The 22471-nt window shown below is 38.2% G+C and overlaps 1 protein-coding gene across 3 annotated transcripts in view; it reads right to left on the bottom strand.

Annotated features, from left to right (window-relative positions):
* The window catches only part of TMPRSS6 (transmembrane serine protease 6), a 55346-nt gene that overhangs the window by 17934 nt on the left and 14941 nt on the right, over positions 1 to 22471 (bottom strand). The window contains exons 3-8 of one of the 3 annotated variants that reach the window (XM_072421065.1): positions 21602 to 21741; positions 18812 to 18879; positions 14935 to 15113; positions 13251 to 13292; positions 11067 to 11271; positions 427 to 563 (exon numbers count right to left, since the gene is read on the bottom strand). In XM_072421065.1, the coding sequence (XP_072277166.1) occupies positions 427 to 563; positions 11067 to 11271; positions 13251 to 13292; positions 14935 to 15113; positions 18812 to 18879; positions 21602 to 21741 (771 nt within the window). The remainder of the gene's footprint in view (positions 1 to 426; positions 564 to 11066; positions 11272 to 13250; positions 13293 to 14934; positions 15114 to 18811; positions 18880 to 21601; positions 21742 to 22471) is intronic. The other 2 variants (XM_072421066.1, XM_072421068.1) reach the window with 2 other exon arrangements.

Below are 22471 nucleotides of genomic sequence, written 5' to 3'. Positions count from 1 at the left end.
GTATTTCCTTTCAGTTGTAATCCGATTGTTATACAATGTATGACAATCGGATTGCAATATAACATTTGTTTACATTTAACCACCTGGTGAGAAAATTACGGGGTTAACCATAATTGCAACTTTGTTTAGCACGGAAAAGTACGGGCTTAATGGTTGGGAGGTTAAGTATTTCAAAAATAAAATTTTGTATAAGTAGACATATTTAGTTTAATTTTGCTTAATTTACATATTTAATTAGCTTTCTATGAGGTTATTATTGAGGAAATTAGATTGAAACTAGAGCCAAAGTAGCAAAACCAAAAAATACCAAATCTGGAATCTGCGCTTTAAACATAACCTAAAATGACTTTAATTTGTTTGGCTAGAAAATGTTTGTTGACTAGTGTTTTTTATATTATTTATATTTTTCTATCTCAGTTTTCTTACATTTCTTAGACTCAGGTTGGACTGTGAGTATGAATGGGTCATAGTAGCTGTACATTCCCTGCTTCCAGACAACCAGCATTGAACTCCCAGAAGATAACACTTCAGACACCGGCTCCTGTCGGCTACAGCCATAATACCTGAAAGAGAAGAGCACAAATACATTCTTAGATAACAAATATAATGTTATTTGTTATTTTACTGCCTAGGGGAGACACTACTGCCTAGGCATTTTGTGCTATAGAGAGAGGATGGGGTAGGTTGAGCTTGTGAGTGGTTGTTCAAGTAGCCAAGAACCAGCGCTGTTTTGTGTGAGGGATGAAAAGGAATCTCATGCTCCCTATGCTAGCAAATAATAGATTGGAAGGAGAAAAGAATAGGTGAGTATATACTGGGTGAAGCACATGGTAGAGAACAGAGTCAGAGCGGGTGCTGTGATTATAATCTCATATCCCAGGGGCCGGTGGCTGCCGTCATGTGCCGCACATCTCGGGGTCAGGACGGGGATGGAAGTGGTCGGCCTCTCTCCGAAATGTAATGCAGCTAACAGAGCAGCTATGTCACTGCAATCTATTGAAAGTCATCCCTTGAGCCAAGCTTTTGTCTAAAAAATATCTCATATATCTAATTTTATTTCATTTTTCAATCTTGAATTTTGCGCTAGGGTTGCTTAAAAGCAAAACTAAACCTAAAAATGAAATACATGTGAGCAGGCAGGTTCTTTGGACATAACATAACAAATTTATGTGCCTGTTCACACATCAGCAGCTCAGTGTATGATCCTGGTATAGCTGTCATGAATTACCTCGTGCAACAGTTCCATCATTTTGGCCTGGCCATTAAGGATGGCTGAAGTTCCCGAACCTAGAAAAGGACCAGATGAAGATGTCCGCACAGGTAAAGGAGAGCAGAGGTGAGTTTACTAAAAAACTGAGTAGGTAGGTAAGCTTGTATTATTGCAGAATAGATATAGAACCATCCTTATGCAATGAAGAACCTGCTTGTTAATCATTTTGTAGTTTTAAGTTTACTTTAGGTCCACTTTAATGGGATTCCCAAAAAATTCAAAAGTGAAATAGGACAGATATGAGTCGCACCACCCATGCCTCTGGCACACCTATGGGGGTGTTGGACTGTCGATACCCCAATAAGTACCATGGATTCTTTCACCAGCCCTACCCTACTACTGTGTTCTGTGGAAGTCATGGGAAAGCGCTGGCCTCATAAAATCAGCAAGTAACATTCCGGTTGTTCTCTTAGCTGACATGAAAGAAATTGAAATGTTGTACATGATTACCATTTTATTTGTTTTTTTATGGCATATATTAGTATGAATGCTGTTATAATATAATATAATATTTATATATTTAAATACATGACATTTTAATATGTGTAATTGCTATAGTGTTTTATAACATTTCAAACACTTTACTGAATATTATATTAATAATGCTTTTCTATAAAAAATATAATTCTTTTAAACAGATAGCAATATATATTTTGCTTGGTTTACCATACTGTAAACAGCAGGGGGCAGAAGAGTGTCAGTGTATGACCACAAAGCAGTACACACTATACAGGCCTTCCATGAGTTCAGTAAAATAAGTAACCTTGTACTATTACTGCAATGCACAATATTGAAGAAAAGTACAAACTGTTCCATAGGCATTTGCACAGTATAGTACAAACTAAACCATTTTATCAGTCACCTTGGTATTGAGAAAGGACAAGAGTACTTGCTCTGCAATGATGGACAAATTGTTCATGTGCAAGCCAGGGTTGGGACTAAGAGGAGTAAACTACAAAACATAGCATAACATTTTTAGTTCAGTGATTGTTGGGTTATGCATTGACTCTACAGGTTTACCAAGAGGAGTCAGAAGATCGCCTATAGCTAAGGCATTGTCTATAATTTCTTTTGCAGACTTTGCTTAGAATGCAGCCAGCACGATTCCTATAGTTGCTTTACATTTTACATTTTTTATTTCTTAGAATAGTCACACAAAGGAGGATAAAATATGAAACTATAACATCATTAGAGAAAAGGATAAGTGATAGAGATAAGTGATTTCTGTGGAATAGCTTTCACGGTGGAAAGTACCTTTCTCTGCCATGTGGTATTTCCCCTGTGATGTTGCGGAAGTGCCCTTGCATTCCACTTTCCAATTTAAAAAAAAGTTTCATAGAAAGAAAAAACAATAAAACTCCACTAATAAAGTTTCCTTTTTAAAAATTTTGGATCAGGCATTATTGATATATCTTCTGCAATAAGCACTCTTACCTTGACTATGGAACGCAAGAGCCCTTCTTTACCAAACACCTTTAACCATCCCGCCACCCCTTTGAATCCTTCCAATAAAAGCACATATGCAGGAATGGTGTAAATGGCCTTCCAGCTGTTTATTATTTACAAAATAACTTTATTATAATTTACACATTTTAAATAACCATTAATAACCATCATAGCACAATACCAAATAACGTACTAAACCAAAGTCAAATCCAATCGCCAGGTGGCAGGTCCTCAACCATAATTAACCCCACTTAAAACCATTACCCGGGATCTGCATTTAATTGATAAGTACAACTGCTCCCAGGCGCATTTCCCCTGCCTCGGGAACTTTATCAATCACGCATACCTCCCACCATGAATCTTTTCCCCAACAACAGAACACCAACTTGGGGACCCCATACCACAGATGGCTCTCCACACCCCATCAATATACCAAACCTCTAACCACCGCACTTCTATTTGAGGATCTCACACCGCCTTCCCATATTCACACCCAACCACTAGCCATCAAGGGCAGGTAGGCGGGAATCTCGCACAATTCTTGAAAACTGGACTTTTTTTCCCCACCCTTGTCTTTTATCCCTTACTTTACCCCACCCATTATTATAATAAATGACTCAATCAGTGACACCTAAACCCATAACCTCCCCCATCACACCATCTTCTGACCTTGTGGCCTTCCCCCCACAGTCATGTTGGCCCCCGCCTAGCTCCCTTCTTGCATGCTCAGGGGGCCTGTCTGCCTGATCTCATAGTTTGCCTTTCCTAATACCCAGTGCTGTGAGGAACCTGGCTTCCTATGTAAGCCCTGCCCTGGATTTCATGTTAGCCAGATCATTGGGAAAGGTCTGGGAACATAATAAACCATACGCTGTTTAACCCCCCCCACACTTTTTTGTTTCCTGAATCACATAAAATCATATATACAGTAAAGTCTGAATTTGATTGGTGGCTTAGACTAACCTCTTTTATTGAATTTATTTAAAAAGTTTATAATGGGTGTGCATGAGAAAAGCTGCCTTGTATCATGATAAAGTGGTTCTCAGATCAGATTACTGACATAGGTAGTGGCATCAGCAGGTTAATGGTGAAAGGTAATTACACCTTTATCTGATCACCTGAATCTAATATTTATGTTCTTATTTCATACCATTCTGCTATGGGATGATAACTGTAGCCCACGTGTTCTGTGCATCGTCACTCTCTTACACGTCCTGATTAAGGCTAACAAGAAACCAGAGAGGGTGCAGACATGGGCGCCACAATGGGTGCTGTCTCGTTTACTGTGGCTGTTGAGGGGTCATTGGAGTGAGCATGTCTAGAAGTACATCATGAATATCGTTTTTCGTGTAACGGTGTATTCAGTAAACGGGAAAGCTGGCTGATATTGTTTATTGGGTTGCACATTTCTCCTATTGCTTTGCATTGCTTGCATTTTTACAAGATGGACAAGGAGTACAATGAACCACCAAAATGGCAAAAATTGCCCCTGAGGCATGGTCTACTATTGTCAGGAAACCATCCAAAAGAAATGATGTGCAATGGATACATTGAGTGCATGTAAAAAGGAAGAGTCACAAAGGGGGTAGGAAATACAAATCAGGATTGAAACAATATTCCTTGAAAAAAGCTATATAACACTTGTTTATTTTATAATCCCCCCCCCCATGTTGGAGCCAATTGGACCAGGGGTTTTATTTTGCCTTCCTCTGGATCAATTATGTCCATAGTAGTTATTTCCTTAGTGATTGAACTTGATGGACGTATGTCTTTTTTCAACCTGATTTACTATGTAACTATATTACACAATTATTTTGCAAAATAAATAATATTCATTCGGGGCTTACATCTGCTTTAAAGATTTAAATCAATACCCTATTGTTGTGACATAAATGTCACTGTTTATGGCAATTTAGTGTGTCTTATATAAACCTAAAGGCTTACAAATTAGGTAATTAAAGGATTTTAACTTTGTGGGCTTTGCTTTGATAATGATCATTAAATGTAGCCTAAAGTTAAGCAGTGAAAGAACAGCTGGTGCTTCTTTACTGAGACAATAGGAAAAATACATCAGACCAAGCCAGCAGAGACGACATCATTTTATTTATTCAGGGGGAAGCAGCACAGAATATGCAATGATGTAAATAGATTTCAGACAAGTGCGTAATATTGGATGAGCTAATTTTGTCAGTTTAATGATATTCTCACATTGGAAAATGGCCAGAGGTTTTGGGGTTATGTTAACCATCCGGTTTTACTGACATCTGTAGATGTCATGCACCAAATGTTCAGTGCCTACAGATAAATACATTTTCAATATGTTTAGGAAATATGTATCTTCTTTTTTTTTTATTCTATGGATATGCAAATATAAGAATCCAGTTTAATCAAACAAGATCCTATAGCCTGTTTGTAGCTCATTCAAACAAAAACTGTTCCCCTTTTTATTACATCATGAGATCAAGCACAGTTGATAGGTTATATGTTAAAGTGGAGGTAAACCCAAAATAAAAAGCACACTTACCCAAAATCACGCAGATCACTTTATCCATTGGGCATTTTTTTCCACCGGGTCCAGCGTCGTCCCGTTATCCGTCTTTGGCCCAGCGCACAGGAAACCCTGGTCGTCAACGTCTTCTTCTCTCTTCTTCTGGGTTCCTTTTCCTGCGTCACCTGATCTCGCACTGCGCAGGCAATAGATTGGGCGATGTTGATTCAGAAAAACGATTGCCCACTTCACTGCGCGTGCATCAGATCAGCAATTTTTTTTTTTGCATTGATGAAAGGGTTTCTTTTGCTATCAGGGCATGCGCAGAAGGAGCTGCCAAGAGCCTCCTGGAATGCGTGACGTAGGAATCCCGGGAGGCTTTCCATTCCCATTCTGTCTTGATCACCACGGTGATCAATACAGGGAGCGGAGGTGCTTTAAAAAAAAAAAAAGGGGTGTTGCACAAAAGAATAAACACATTTTTTACTTTAAATAAAAGGGTTGTCTACCATTTTATGTAGAGTTAAAATTCTGAGTTTAGGTACCTTTTTAACATAGAACTTACATCCACAACTCACCGTATATTAGTGTTGTGGTCAGTAGGAATAATGCCTCTAACATTCCTGACCCCTAGCAACCTCTTTGTCACATCTCCACAGGGCAGAGTGTTGGACCCGGTGTGTCACCAGCCCAGTAGGGGGCGGCGTGCATGGGGCGCAGGGTCTAAGCAACAGCTCGGTCTTCTCCAGAGCCTCTCGAGGTGAGGATGTGGTGCGGCGAGCTGCTGCCAGGTTGCAGCTTCTGTGCCCGCCAAGGCAGGTGACTGCTAACTAGCAGGGACAAAGTGTAGTGCCAGACCAATAGCCAGACAATGGTCAGACAAGCCAAAGGTCAGGGCAGGCAGCGATCAGGAATAGTCAGGAAACAAGCCGGGGTCGGTACACAAATAAGTCAGGAAGAGGAGGCACAAACTGGAACAGCAGAAATCTGGTAGCAGAACTAATAGGAACTCATTGTCCAGGCAGCTTCCTGTTGCCAGCCACTTCCTAAAAAGGGGATGTCATGTGAGCCGCAGACTCTTAACCCACCAGAAGAGGGAGTGCTGGTGAAGAGACAGTCTCAGATGTTGTTCACATGCCTGCCAGCAGATGGAGTGCATCTGCAGAACACTTGTCCTCTGAGGTAAAGGAGCAGCTGATTGAGAGTCACATGACTTGGACCAGGAAGTTAGCAGAGACTTGGATCCTGAAGCAGAGTTTGGTGCTGGCAGCAGGGGAATGCAAGGTAAGAGAGCTTGAAGGAGGCACAGATCCCCTGGGCTTGCGAGGATCTGTGACACTCATGGGGAACACTGTGCTAAGCTGAGGTTACTTTAATATTTTAAAGATTTGTTGCTTTTTATCATTGGTTACTGCAAGTACTTGAATATAAACAATGGTACTTATTTTACCTGAATATGTTTTGACTTGAGTATAAACCTAGGCCACGAAGTGCAGCCCCCACATGCAAAACACTAATGAACTGAAAAGCATATAAAATTATTGTGAATAAATTCATCCATAGTGTAATTTTAAAAAAAAGGTATTCAAAAGTGAAAAAATTTAAAATTGCATGGGCTCCGTCTGTTCATTCTTTCATCTCCCCTTTTTACAGGGTAAAGTATTTTGTACTTTTGAATTTGGTTATGATAGGTCTCTTGCCCTGAAACATTCTTTTGTGCAATATTGCTTACCAGTGTTAGATCCTGTAAAATGTGCCAAAAACTATAATAATGTCTCAGACGGCTAATGGCAGACCTAACTATCTTTCTATGGCTCTGACCTCTCCTCTTAGGATCCCAAATAGTTGTACATCATATGGGGTCCTGGGAGGAGAGGTTAGAGCCATAGAAATATAGTTAAGTCTGCCATTGGATTTATAGGATGCACAAATTATTATTAATATTATTATTATTTAGTCATGTGACTATAAGGGGTGGAGTACCCATCAATTATACAGAGATATTTGCAAGCTCTATTTATATAAAACTCCAAAGTTTGGCTGTCTGGTGACCTGTCTCCGTCGTATTTGGGACCCTTTTAAATCTAAACTTCTATAGCATGCTCTGAACTTGGGGCAGGAGAACGGGAAATTCTCTACTCCTCCTGATGAAGCGGACGTTGTTTCTGCGAAATGTGTTTTTCTAGAGATCCTACATTTCTCGCTGTGTTTACCAAATAAACAGATGAGCATGTGCTATGATTTTAACTGTTTTTAATATGAACAATAAATAATATATATATAATAATTTATAATTATTTAATAATATTTTGAACATTTTAATACTCTGGGATTAAGTATTTTGTTTAGTACATGTTTAGCTGCCTAAAAAGTCCAATTTGTGTTTTTTTTTTGTTTTGCTTTTTTGTTTTTCTTGTTGTACCAATAGGGAGCAGTTGTTATTGTATTCAGCACTATGTAGCCTATTTTATACCACAGTGTTCTGAGTGATCCCTTCTCCAGGCTTTTCCTATTTATAAAAATATAAAGGCTAGAGGTATAAAAAGGATTTATAAAGAAAATCTAATCAGCTCCCCTAGGACTGGTAAACTGCAGGAATTACCATTGTGTTTTTGATACTGTTTAAATAACCCGTTACCAGATTGTATAGGAAAAGTTGAAAATGCACTAGAGATAATTTTTGGGGGACAATGGGTCTTTCCTACCTACAGAATAGCCATATTTGTTTGAATTTGATTTTCTCACAGCATACATTTTTTATGTGCCATTTATCTTTGATTTTAAAATATGTAGGTGTTACACAAACACTTGAATTTTCAATTCGTGTTCTATACCTAGAATGTATGAAAAAAAAATACTTACACATCTAGTCTAACACGTATTATCTTATATGGACGCCTGCCTTATTTTATTACCGTGGTTTGCTTTACATTTACAATTCTTATGAGCAGCACCTGCACTTTCTGACTGATATTTTCCAGGCCACAATGACACTTAGCAGGTTTTGAGGTGCACAGTCTTAAATCATTTTGAGAACATTTTCTACAAGCTGACATTTTTTAACTACTATTCTTTCTTGCTGGGATTCATTCAAGTTCAAATATTGCTGCTCTTTTGGTGAATAAAAACCCGTCTTTGAAGAGGAGCACCACATTCTAGATTTTTGATTAGTTTTGTTTAAGAGGAAATTCCCTTTACAAAGGACAGCGTCAGCGAGATCAGAACATCATGTATCAGATGCTTTATCTTTCTTCTCCTCGCTTGTAACCTTTAACAGATAGCACTTCAAAATTGTCAATTTCCAAACCGTGGCTCTCTCTTGAATTTAGTATATAGAGCACTTGCATTTGCTAAGAAAAAGAAATGTTATGAACAGGTCTGTCCTTGCCCTCTTTCACAAAGGAATTTTTAATTCTGAATATGGAAAAATAAATCATCTGAGAATAAAACATTTTTTCTTTCTACCAGTTGTTTTTCTTTCCATCAACACAGCTCCTATATAGCACACTCGTCAAATATTTCATGACTATGTCCAAAGTTACAGATCTGTGGGCCTCAATGTGACTCTATGGGCTCCAATGTGACATGAAACACATGCCCAACCATATACAAATACACATACTAACCTATATATAAGACACTCAGACAAATATCATCCTCTAAAGCAGTGGTCCCCAACATTTTGGAGCTCACGGACCACTAAATACACAGACTCCGAACTGTGCATGTGCGGGGAGCTGTGTGTCACCCAAAGAGGAAGAAACTTCCCCCAGAGTGACGTCATGATGCCAGAACCCACCCGTTCTCCCATCACAGGCTCAGACCTGTGGGTCAGTTGTGTCCGAAGACAACTGCCCTGAGCCTACACTCAGTATGGGAGACATCGTCAATGGCTCTGGCAGGGTTCTTCTCCTGACCCAACTCGGCGGTGCACCAGCCAGAGCCGCGGCACACCTGTCATACGGCCACAGCTCACCTGTCATACGGCCGGGGGTTGGGTACCCCTGCTCTAAAGAAGACATCCAGACACATGCCACCTTCTCTACAGAACACTCTGACAAATACCAACCTATATATAAGACACTTTGACAAATATAATCCTCCAACTAAGACACCCTGAAAGATTTTTGTATCACTATAAGACACCCATCTTTGTATAAGACACATTGACAACCTCTTTTCAAGACATCCAGGCACATACCGATCTATCTTCAAGACTCCTAACACATACCAACCAACCTGTGTTTGGGTCAGCTTGGCTGCTATTGGCCAAATCCATCCATCATTCACTTAGGAACAGGAATAGGTGGGATGTTGGAGCGGGACAAGGAATGCAATGTAAAGTTAGATATATGATGGTGTTTTGCCAGACAGTGGTTATTAAGAGGGCTCCTGCAGGTCCTTTGGAGCAAGAGGCCTGATTGCAATTAAGCCCTCTGTAAATCCTATTTCTATACCACTGCTGAAGGTTCTAGCCTTCTACTTAATACATTTAAATATTTAAATAAAAGGTATTTCTACCTCTATTACTTTTGAGAAGATCTGCTAACTTCCTGTCTGGTAAAACATTGTCAGAAAGCCAAGAACAAAGGATATATTTATGACTTGTCTACAAATCAGAACAAAACTACATTGGTACACCTAAATCATAAATAAGATTTGCTTTAGTCCAGTTTTTTTAAACATTCATTTGTTTCTACTGGAAAAACCCTGATATGGGGAGTAGCTTAACGAATGAAACACATAGGCTTAATGATTTGAATGTTTTTTTTTTACATTTTGCTTTCATGATTCTTTTCAACGACAAACAACTGCGCAATGCATGAACGAGCTCTGTACATACAGCACCGTTTTTCTCTATGAAGAGGGGCTGGGGGAGAACGATGGAGCGGCACCCTGCTGTACTCTCACCAATTCACTTCAATTACAATCATTTGTTGTCCATCGTCCGTGGATCGGCCAGGATGGTAATTCAGACGATGGATGGCTCTACACACACAAGATTCTCGTCTGAGCCGATTACAAGAACCATTGCACGTGTGTACTTAGCTTTACTTTTCTGATTCCAAATCTTGAACTCTCTTTTTTCCAGACCTACTTGAATGGCAGAATTTTGGAATGCTAGTAACTTGCCAGTCATGCCAAGATTTTGACATTTCTGAGAATGATTATTGTGTAGAAGACAATGCAGTTTCTGGGAGTGATGGTACAAACTGAGAACTTAGTTTGTTACCAACTTGTAAGACTTAAAGGAACGTTTATAGAAGGTAATCTGGCAGTTGTCAGAAAGATTCTGGTATTGTTATTAAAATTTTTGCACCTTCTATTTTGTAAAATTGGCAATTTGCCTAAAAAATCACCCCTTTTAATAAATATTAAGGAATATCATCCTTTACCATTTACAGGCATTTTAGTGCCAAATGCCATAGCCATAAGTTGCGATTAGACATCTATGGAGATCCCTACTTTTATGGTCTTTTGGTCTCCACTTAAGCACATTCCTTATCTACCCACCTGCTATTTTTGCAGATTGTTCAGAAGGACCATAAGGATTAAAGAACCCGTAATACAATTAATAAACTGCTACCGCACAGAGCTCTTATTTGTGTTTTACACCTATTACACCTAAAAGAAGAATGCAACCAGCATAGTTTTCTGACATTTGTTATATACATGCTTGTTTCACATAAAAGAATAATAAAAAAGATAATAGGATAAGATTGGAAGCCTTAAGATGCACCAAACAAGTTAGCAACCTTATTTCTATCCTGACTGATTCTTGCATGCTTACATAGGTTGATATTATTCAATTGAATCTAAATCAAGCATTCCAGTTGCTATATAAATATGAATGTAACTTACAAGGTGATGATATGATTATCAAGTGGGGCAGGAGTATCATAGATGGCTAGTAGATCTCTACAGTCAGGACGCATCCATTTCAGCCGCAGTCGCAGCAGGTGAGCTGGAGGACCTTGCAGATGCCATATACAGGAGGAAGCCGTGTAGTCAGGGCTTGAGAGACGTACTTCTTGCCCAAAATTCACATAGCTGTACCTATAGCAGACTTTAGAAGAACCAAGATAGAGGAAAATAGTAAAAAGTAAAGAAATGTTTAAACAACAACAAATCATCACTTTGAATGATGTTCAGAAATTCTCAAAGAAGAATTCCCCCATGGTTGAACATAAACAGATAATGACCATGTCTATTGAAGTAACACAGATCGGCTTGGAAGACTCTCGGAAGTCATTGTAAAACAAAAAAAACAGTGGATCCCCTATTTACCTTACCCGCACATTTTGGCCAGACACTTTGTTATATCTTCTACGTGAGGTCTGATGAATTTTTCCAATGACTTCTCTGAGTTCCCAGCCCTCAAAGCAGATCTGGTATACTTCAGTAGACATCGTCCATATCTCCATGTGTTCAACTTCTTCAAGGATTTGTGAACATCATCCCAGAGATGATTTGTTGTTGTAATAAAAAAACAAGAATTGAATTGTTCATACTATCTCACTCTTCTGGGGAAGGTTATCCGAAATACATTGAGAAAGAAAAATTTTGTAGCAAAGGCTACATGCTGGCTGTATAATCTAGAATAATGTAATTTGATGGAAATTTAACATTTTTTTTTAAATTTGTTTTTGTGCTTGTGTACCTACAAATCCTAATGTTGGTTCTGTGTCACTATTTAGAGAAGCTATAAAACTTATGGAAATAGAAAAAGGTGAACAAACCCCAAGGGTCACTCTTTTTTTTTAAAAGAGGGATGTACTATATGCTTCTAGGGAAAATGCTATCCATGTTTTAGGTTTGTCTTAAATTTGGAAATATCTAGTTAAAGATATTGGCTGATTAACAGAAGGATTTTAATTGTTCATGGAAGAAAAGAGTGGGGATTTACTTTAATTATCCAATTATGTAAAAGTAATTTTCTGTTTATTTCTTCTGTACAGGATTAGATAATTACAGTAAATGTTCACTCTTCTTGAGGGAAGGTTCTCAGCTCTTAATTTAAAAGAATCTTTGTGATTCTTTCTCAATGCTCATAGTGGAGCCTGCTCGATAATATTAACTCTGACCATTAGAGACGCCTAATATTATAAATCAGAAATTATCTGTTTCAACTGATATTCCTGGTCACTATTTAAAAAAAAAAAAAAAACAATTATTTCAATAAATTTTTCCTAATTTCAGATATCCTGAAGCTGACCTTGGCTAGGCCAACATGAATCTGACTTTACCTTCAAATATAATAGATAAAAATACATTTTACCAACATGGAACAAGCCAGTTTGTTTTTTGTTGCTTTACAAGGTGTGATTCTTAGCTACAAGCATTAGTGAACATTAATTGTGTGAATTTTGACTGAAGCAAACAAGCAGAACATCTTAATTAGGTTATTTCAATTAAGACAGCCAGAAGACTAAAGCCAATTAAAACCAAATCATAGCAAAATTGCACCCTGCCAATCAACCTTTCTTTATTCGATGTTCCATTTTTCACTGTCTTCATTCTAATAGAATACTTTGGTTAGAAGTAAACATTAACTCTTTCTAGCCCGTTGTGAGTTCAAAATATATAACGTAGTAAAACTCCTTTTTGAAAATAAAAACATAAAACAATTAAATATAATTTAAAGTTCAACAAAAAAAGCAAGCTCACAAGACAAGAGGTTTTAGGTAACATGCTTGTAAATGCAAAAGTGCATTTAAATTAAAAATGCATATAAATTATGGGAGCAAAAAACACAACATAGGTTTGGGGTCCCGGGGAACAGAAAGCAGGGGGAAAAACCTTAGATATGTTCACTCTATGATATGAAACAAGGACATTATGATTAGTAATTAAAACAAAAGCCCGGAAAAAGGAATGCCCCTAAGGGTACTGTATTGAAAATATACAAGATCAATATATTAGAAGTAAAATGTAGCTTAAAATTTCAATTTTGTACTTTTTATTAAGCTTTTATTTAGATAATCAATTTCCAGTTAATTAACTGAATCATGATTTATAAGTGTTGGGTGATGTGGAACTTCATACCAGCACTAGAAGAAAACAGCTGCATGTTCTGTAAGCTGCCTGCTGAAAACACAATTCAAAATAAATTAGAAAAAGCAAAATCTCTAAAAAGCTCAAGTGGTCAGGAAAATTGAAGTTGGATCCATGTTCAAATATATAAATTGCCAGTGTGATGGGAATATAACCTTTTCACTCTTTTCAGTATGTTGAGCCTAGATACTCTGTTACTGCTATACTCCTAGGCCAGTGAAAGTTTACTTTCCTCATTCCCTCCAAATGCCCTATCATCATCACACACATATATAAGAGAAGATCAAATGTAAGAAAGATATATGTAACCGGCGTACTGTTTAGTGAACATTGTTGGATATATTTACCAAACCACAAATACCCTATTAATCAAGCATTCACTAAAATTAGAACCAATGTTTTCTGTTTTTGTCTTGGTAAATTAGATTTTCTGCAATGGTATCTCATATTTTGGTAGATTCTGGTTCTTTACATCTCTTGAGGAACCTGTCTAGACTAGTGTTGAGCGAACCCAAACTGCAAAGTTCGGGTCCGTACTGAACTTTACGATTTTGGGTAGCCGAACCTGAACTTTGAGCCGAAGTTCGGCCGAACCCGAACTTCTAGGTGTTCGCTCATCCCTACCCACTAACCATTAATATTAGTGTTGAGCGAACCCGAACTGTAAAGTTCGGGTCCGTACCAAACGTTACGATTTTGGGTACCCGGACCCGAACTTTGAGCCGAAGTTCGGCTGAACCGGGCGAATCCGAACTTCCAGGTATTCGCTCATCCCTAGTCCAGACCTTTTCCAACTTAACAACTGTTTATTATTTTTTCATTTCATTCCAAGGTGGTGGTACAAAGTTGGAAACTTCCTACCGAAGACCCCAATAAACAATAAACGACTTATGACTATATTTTGTGTGGATTGATTTAAAGGGCCTGATTTATTGAAGCTTTTCAAGGCTGGAAAAGATTTGTCAGGTTTTCTGGATCACCCAGCTTCACTGATGAAAGTGTATTCTCTCCAACCTTGGGGAGCTTTATTAAATCAATGTGCTGTTGCAGAAATATTATTATTATTACTAATATTAATAAACAGGGTTTATATAGTGACAACATATTACGTAGCGCTGTATTCAGTTCAGTAGAACAACATTTTATTGGAACCTGCTAAAAACATACTTGAATGACCCCTGTTCTGCTCTCTTTTAAACATTTATTTTAGTATTAGTGGTATGTTTGATATTTTAGTTGGTTGGACAGATTATTAAAGATTTTTTAAGTCATTTGGCAAATGGTGCAAACTCACTGACTACTTAACCATTTAAATTTTTTTTATTTAGCCTTTTAAATGCCCTGCCCACTCATTATCCCCATATTTAGTGACAGCATCCTTCTTGGCTTCTCTTACACATTCTTTGGACAGTGAATTTCAATAGAACAATTACTTATACAAAGTGAAATTTGACAAGTTCTTTTAAACTTTTTGCTTATTTAAAAGTGAGCATTACTCTACAGTATATTATATATTTTAGTAAAAGTAAAAAAAATGAAAAAAATATAGACTTATTTCTAGTGTCACAGTAAGACAGCTACTTTTCCAGTGCAAATCTAGTGTATGACAAATTTATCATTTATACATATGTACTGCAAATATATAAAAAGGTAAATGTAAGATGTGTATACTGACCATAAATATCCAATGAGTATGGGTCCACATGGTACTGGTCAAATATGTAAGTTTTTGAGCTGTTAGCCTTGAAGGTCAGAACATGGTTAAGCGCTATCCTTACAGAGTTTACTGTGACAAATTTATTGTTCGAATTAGGGACCTCCAAGATTACCCAGAAAAAGACTGTCAAGCCCTTTCTAAAGAAAGAAAGAATGGATATTAGTAATATAATATTAGGAATAGTATACAGCTTTCAGTGTTTGTTGTCTGCTAACATATTGTATGTACTATTCAGTTTTTACATTAAGGGTTTAGATATGAGCTTTACTGAAATAAGGTTTTACTGAAGGAACAGTGCAGGTTAAAAAGAAAAGCACAGAGATTTGTGTTAGAAATATGCTTTAACTAAGAAATGTGGAGAGAAGTCACAGTGCCTGTCAAACCATGTGAATGTAGGTCTTTCAAAAGTGGCAATCGGGGCTGCAACTGTTATGTACAACGCTTTCAAATATAGTGATCAGTTACTCCATTCAAATGTATGAAGTTTCTCGTTGCCATTTTAGAACAATTGGGATATGACGATCAAAGCATGATAGCTTCTGTACAAAATGTGGTCACCTGTTTATAAATCCGGTGTTCTAAAAATGATGGATATGCCATCCTTAAACAACAAGAACAGAAGGCTTCCTAGTGTATAATTCATATAGATTGCAATAAATAAATATGAAGTTGTGGATTTGGCAGTCTTGTAATTTGAAAACCATGTGTAAAAAGAAATTGTCTTTCATATCTTAATGTTTACATACTTTTAAAGTATTTGTATGGCCAAAACAGTGATGTGAAAACCAAAATGTCATTGTTTTCAGTGAAAGAGAAGGTAAGTGGAAATCCATCAAAGTGATCAATACATCACACTAGACATTTCCACTTATCACTTATCACAAAGGGCAGGAAGTGGAGGACAATTTCTTCAACCTTTTCATATACAGTAGAACCTCGGTTATCCGGCACCTATTGGGAATGGCCAATGGATAAGTGTAAGGTGGCTCAGAGGTAGCACTCTTGCCTTTGCAGCACTAGGTCCCAGGTTCAAATCTCGGCCAGGACACTATCTGCATGGAGTTTGCAGGTTCTCCCTGTGTCTTGTAGGTTTCTTCCGGGTACTCCGGTTTCTTCCCACATCCCAAAAACATGCATTGAGGTTAATTGGCTTTCCTCTAAAATTTGCCTTAGACTGTATAAATGATATATGACCACAGTAGGGACATTAGATTGTGAGCCCCTTTGAGGGACAGTTAGTGACACAACTATGGACTTTGTACAGCACTGCATAATATGATGGTGCTATATAAATACTGTGTAATATTTATAATAACAAGGGTAGTCTCCGGTTAACTGAGGTTTCCCAGCCATTCATCACTAGACTTGAATGGGGAGACTTGTCCCCTTTCACCTCTAGTGCTGAATAGCTGAGAAAAGGGAAACCCTGATGACGCTTGAGCTATCATCAGGGTTTCCCTTTTCTCAGCCAATGGAGCGGAGCAATCATCAGAGCTCTGATCTGCTCTCCCGACAGCTCCACTCTCCTGATTGCTCCTGCAGCCCCAGATTCAGATGCTCTTAGATGCAGAAGACATGCCACAGCTCCGCTAGGGCTGCACGAGCAATCAAGAGAGCGGTATCAAGAGATAACTGCGGTTCTACTGTATTCTGGATTATACTCTAAAAGTTAATTTTATGTGAGGGTATTATTTTATTCTCCTTATGGTTTCCACCTATATATTTTTGCTCTGTTTTTTTTTAAGATCACGTATGCTGCATCCTACTGTATTTGTACATTGTTACGAGTTATGTTGGGGAAATATTTTATTCTCAACATGCTTTGCTCATGGTCTGTTGTGTTCAGATCACTTTTGCTATATCTTATTGTATTTTTTACATTATTAAGTTTCCTTCATATATACTTTATTTTTTACTCTTTTATTTTGCATGAACTAATGTGGAACACAGTGGCTGAAAATGATGTATGGGGTCCAAGAAGGCCCTGAAGCCTGCAAGAGGGGAGATAGGCATGGGCCAACATGACTGTGGGGGAAAGGCCAAAAGGTCAGATGATGGGATGAGGGCAAAAGGTCAGTGAAGGTAAGTTTAGGATAGGTAGTTAAAAAAAATGGGTGGGTTAAAATAGGGTATACCAAAAAAGGGGAGACAAAATGGGGGAAGAACAATTTTTGTCAGGAGAGAAAGAGGATTCCCACCCTCCCACCCTTGGCTTCCAGGGTAGTTGGTAGACGGAAGGGGGTTATGTGAGTTCCTCGAGGGGAAGTGTGTTGGATAGGTGTGTTGTAAAAAGTGATGGAGTATGAAGAGCTAACTGTGGTATGGGGTCTCCAGGACCGTGTAATGGGCTGTTGAGGGGTAATGGAGGGATGTATGTGTGATTGATATAGTTCCGGAGGTGGTGGAGTGGCTCCTGGGAGCAGTAAGTACATCAGTTGGAAATGCAGATCCTGGGTTAATGGTGTGGAAGGAGTTATAGACTGCCGAGGACCTGCCACCTGAGTGTGGGGATTTCATGTTTCAGGTAATGTTCATGTGTTTATAACAAAATGTTGTATGTTATATTTAAACAAGTTTTAATGTTATAAACGGCCAGAAGGCCAATTTTCACCATACCCGCAGATGTTATTTATGATCAAAAAAAGGGGAGGGGAAGGGTGTGTGTAAAGACGTATGTTGATAAGTATAAAGGCTCTTGCATGCCACAGTCCAGAATAGTATTTGATGGAATGTATGTAGCAATATCACTAAATATTAGTTTTAGGTGAAGCCAGCATATCATAGTGGTTGAGAAACTCATGTCTCTTCCAGTTATTTACAAAACATGAGCTAGGGCTAGTTTCACTCGGAACTCCTTTGCATTGGGTATGTTGGATTCCCAATTCTGTTGAGAATTTTTGGTTTTCTCCGCACAGGTCAGCTGACCTGGATCTAGCTGTGGGTTTGGGTGCCTGTTAGCTCAGGGAGATTCAACCAGGAGAGCTAAATCCAAAAAGAGATTACCAAGAATATGAGGACTATACAGGGCTTTAGATACATAATTGAGAACTTCTTTACTCATTGTGGCTTTGCTTTATGACTGCAGGCCTAAATTTTTATTTTATTTTGCCGGAAGAATGGTTTGAACAGGTGGGCTTGTTTCATCTAATTGTCTGATCCCCACAACTACTATTATTGTTCTACAATGATTGCATCTTTTCAATTTCTGGATTTATGTTATATTTTTAATGTCTAGCTTTAGGCTATGTACACACGTGCAATAATTGTCATTGACTAACAACGACTAACAACTGCACGATGCGTAAATGAGCTCTGTACATACAGCAACTTCTGCTCTATGGAGAGATGAGGGGGAGAACGACAGAGCAGCACCTCGGTGTGCTCTCTCCCCCTTCACTTTCATTACGATTCGTCGTCCATCATCTGTGGATCCGCCAGGGCGGTCGCTCGGACGATGGATGACGAGCACTCTACACACACCATATTCTCTGATATCGGCCCTGAGTGGATTATCGGACGAGAACCATTGCATGTGTGTACCCAGCCTTACCCATTTGGGCCTTCCCAGGTTTTATTTTGTTTTTTAAGTTTATTTGTGTTAGAAGGACAATGTAGCAAGCTTTGGTTTAATTTTTTGGGTCCAAATATTGTACATTTTGTCATGCGGGGGTCTTGCTGTGAAGGTATATAGGCTTTTGTGGAGATAATTTCTTTCTTGTAGCTTTTCCTATTCAGTAATTTCATAAACATAAAGGTAATGGTTTTAATGTTTTATAATAATGTGGAAATTTCACATACAATAGTAAATAACCCTCACCCTCTTGCAAAATCTTACCCAAATGCATAAACTTTGCTTGTATTGTGATAGACAGCTAGTTCAGAAGCCAAGACAAGACCGGTAATCTGAAAAGAGAGAGCACCATTAGAACAGTTGGACCAGGAGTGTACAAAAGTCCAGGCACCTTACATAAAGTTTTTTTTTTTTGTACAAACACAATAAATACAATATTTTCTAGGTGTGGGCTGTATATATAGAACAGGGAATCTGACATTCCCCCAAACATTTGGTGGATGTTTTTTACAGCCATTGAAACTCATAGATCTGTAAGATTCCCATGAGAAAATATTTGAGGGAATGTCTGATTCCCTGTTTTATAGTTATTAGCATGCTAGAAAGTCTTTCCAAAAACATTTTACAGGTACAGGTACCTACAACATCTCCTCTTTCAAGGAAAATAGTCTTGGTAATAGGAAGTAATGTAGTTTATTTGATATAGTAGACAAATTTTTGATCCAATTCCTAAAAAGCTCACTAAACATTTCCAATATTTAAAAGATGATTATTTGTTGCCTGGGATAAACATTTATTAGTAGGTAATTGGCTCTTATAAGAACTTATATCCAGTCTGGTGTAAATTTTAAAGTTCAAAGCCAAGTCAAAATAGGTAAAACTTTGTGCAAGTGACACAATTTCTGGCAACTTTTTATTAGTGGCAACTTTTTATTGCTTTCTGTTTACATGAGAGGTGTCAGACAAAACAGGAAGAGATCAGGAATCTGGAGTGCAGACAGCATTATTACAAGTGGCTGATTGTGTACCCGACTGATATTCCAAAGATTACATACCTGCTTGCATTTCTAGTTATAAAAAAATACAAACATAAGAACAAAAACCAACAAATTAAATATCGGTGTCTGCTCCATCTTTACTTGCTTTACAAGTTTTTTGTAGGAGCCCCAAGTTGGAGTGATGTGGACATTTGTAAAAAAGTTTTCTGTTCTGTCCACAATTATTTTGAAGAAAATATATTATATTGTATGTATAACTGGCATCTTTGTGACTGACAACACTTTTCTGAATTATATAGTTACTTGTATCAATCCTGCTCTGATCAATGTTTATTTTGTGTAACCCTTAATGTGAGTTTTCGGTTCAGGTGTGCAGTGAATAGAAGCCATCACAATAATTCACAACCTGGGCAAACTATATTACTGCCCAACTACATGGACATGCACAGTTTTCCAGCAAAAGCAATCTCTGTGAACATGCTGCTGCAGACACCATATACAGTATTTTGTATGGCGCCCGTAGCATCATGGCAGCAGACTTCACTTTTAAAGAAACACGGTCACCTGTGCATGACCAGAACTATACTGTCACTGCTGGCTGGTAGGTGGGTCTGCCTAGGTTTCAGGTCAACAATGCTATCTTGCTCTGTGTTTTTGAGGATCCAATGTACTTTATATTGTGTCCCAGACAACCCGTCTACAGATAGGGCTGTTGATAATAAATGCCAACTTTGCATGATTTCACCACCTGGCCACAGATTCAAAGCCACAAATCCTGATGACACTTTTAGTAAGTGAAAGTAATGGTGAAGCAAAAACAATTAAATTCAATTATCACTCTCTGGAGACTCTATGGAGATTATATCACTTTCTCAGCACTGCAAAGATGTCTCAATTAGTCATCAGCCTCCTCACTCTCTGGTTTAACCTCCCTGGTGGTCTGATTATATTAGTATTGAATGTTAAAGCATTTCCTTTCTGTTTAAATTTCCAATGCCACCCAGCGCACCGCCCCTGCACGCTCTCACTTCCTAATGATCATGGCGGGGATGCAAGGCCAGGGGATACAGATGCCAGGTGGACATCGCCGGAGGACGCCACAGGATCATTGGGACCAGGTAAGTCCTTTAAAATGCCACCCCGAGTGGGGCTCGGGGTTACCGCTTTTGGTAGTGAAAAAAACCCCAAGCCACACTCTACAGCAATACTGCCAGGGAGGTTAGGCTCTTTTAAACTTGCTCAAATTTGGGTAATAATGTCGGAGTAACGCCATCCCCAGAGTACCCTGGGTATTTAATTTTGACAGTGCTCAAACTGAAGTGTAGGGAGTGTGAGTTGCAGATGCTGGATTGGAATATTGCTGTAACCTGCAAGGTTTTCCTGCAACATTTGCATAAAGGATCTGCAGCTCTTCACCCCGTTATCTGGTTCTTTGTATTTGCCCTTTCTATTTTATTTGAATCTAGAATCAATGTTTCTGGGTCAGATTTAAAGAAAACTTCCATTGACTGGAAATGAATAAAACGTATGCCACATCCCTTCTGCTTCAATACTAGCAATTATTTTGTGGAGAGATTGGGACTTTTAAGGCATATATATAAAATCCACAGATAATCCTTTAATCATCATTTAAAACAGAATATACAGTTTTTCTACTGACCCAGTATTCAAATTTGCACATTTTGATGACCCAAGGATTCCACCACTTTTCTTCTACTATATAGGTGGCAACTGTACTAGAAAATAATTTCCTATGTAATTATTAGTATTTATATACCATTCAGTCACGTGTATTTGTTCACTTTTTATTTTGAACTTTGTTGTTCCTATTCTGAGCAGTGATGACACTGAGGACCAGACCACAAACCGAATCAATGGGAAGAGGATAGCTGTCTGTCACGTACTGCAAAACCGCATGGGTCAATTTTTATTTATTCAGACTTACACTTGTAAGATATGATTTCTGGTTGACACTGTTGGTTGCTAAACTTTGCACTGCTTATAGAATAAGCTCCGAGATAACTCACAAAATTATTATTTTTTAACATTTTGATACCAGTTTTTCCAGATGTGCTGCTTCCTTTTTGAAAAAGTTGCTCTCGGGGAACGTGAGGTCACGGGTGAAGTCATGACTGATAATGCGCAGACTACAGGCGTAGACTTTATTAGTTCTCAGCTCCGGCTTGAAATCCACCTCTGTCATGATCAAGACACATTGACACCGAGTAGTGAGAAACAATGACAGTGACGATGATTCCTTGACAGTTTATACATTTTTAACATGACAAATGACACTTGCTGACACTCATTAAAATCAAATTCTTTTATGTACCTCTTTACCGCTGAAATAGAAATGTTTCACCTTACAATTTTTTGTGTTTTCTATTGAAGTCATCTTATTTTATGTGCGATCAAATACATTCACTTGCATGTTCTTTGCTCTCAATATCCAAGGGATTGTTTATGTTATACATGTAGAGCTGAATGGTGGGCAGAAAGTGGTCACTATTGCAAAATGAAGTGGCTTAGTGAACATCTTATTTGAATACACCTATTTGTAATCTGAAACATGCACTAATCTGGAGAAAGTAATAGTTAACAGTGTGATTATGTTGATATGGCCTTAGGTAGAGAAGATTCTATGTAATTGTTTGTCTCAGTCAGAAGATCATCTATAACAGGTGGGGTAACACATGAAATATCTTTCAGGTCCAGTGGGAACCCCTAACCTAGTTACGATATCCACAGCTCATAGTACTTAGTGTAGTGATCAGTAGGATGAAAGGAAAGCCCAGGCAAAAAAGGAAGCAGAATATATGACTGGGTGCTAAGGAGAACCAGTTCATTAAAGTGAAGGGGAAAGGAAAAGGAGGATGATAGTTGTGTGATAATGGTAAGTGTGTACTTTGGTGGCCAGTCAAAAAGG

This window comes from Pyxicephalus adspersus, chromosome 8 (assembly GCF_032062135.1).
Source record: "Pyxicephalus adspersus chromosome 8, UCB_Pads_2.0, whole genome shotgun sequence".
NCBI classification, from domain to species: domain Eukaryota; kingdom Metazoa; phylum Chordata; class Amphibia; order Anura; family Pyxicephalidae; genus Pyxicephalus; species Pyxicephalus adspersus.
This window is presented reverse-complemented; position numbering and strand designations above follow the sequence as displayed.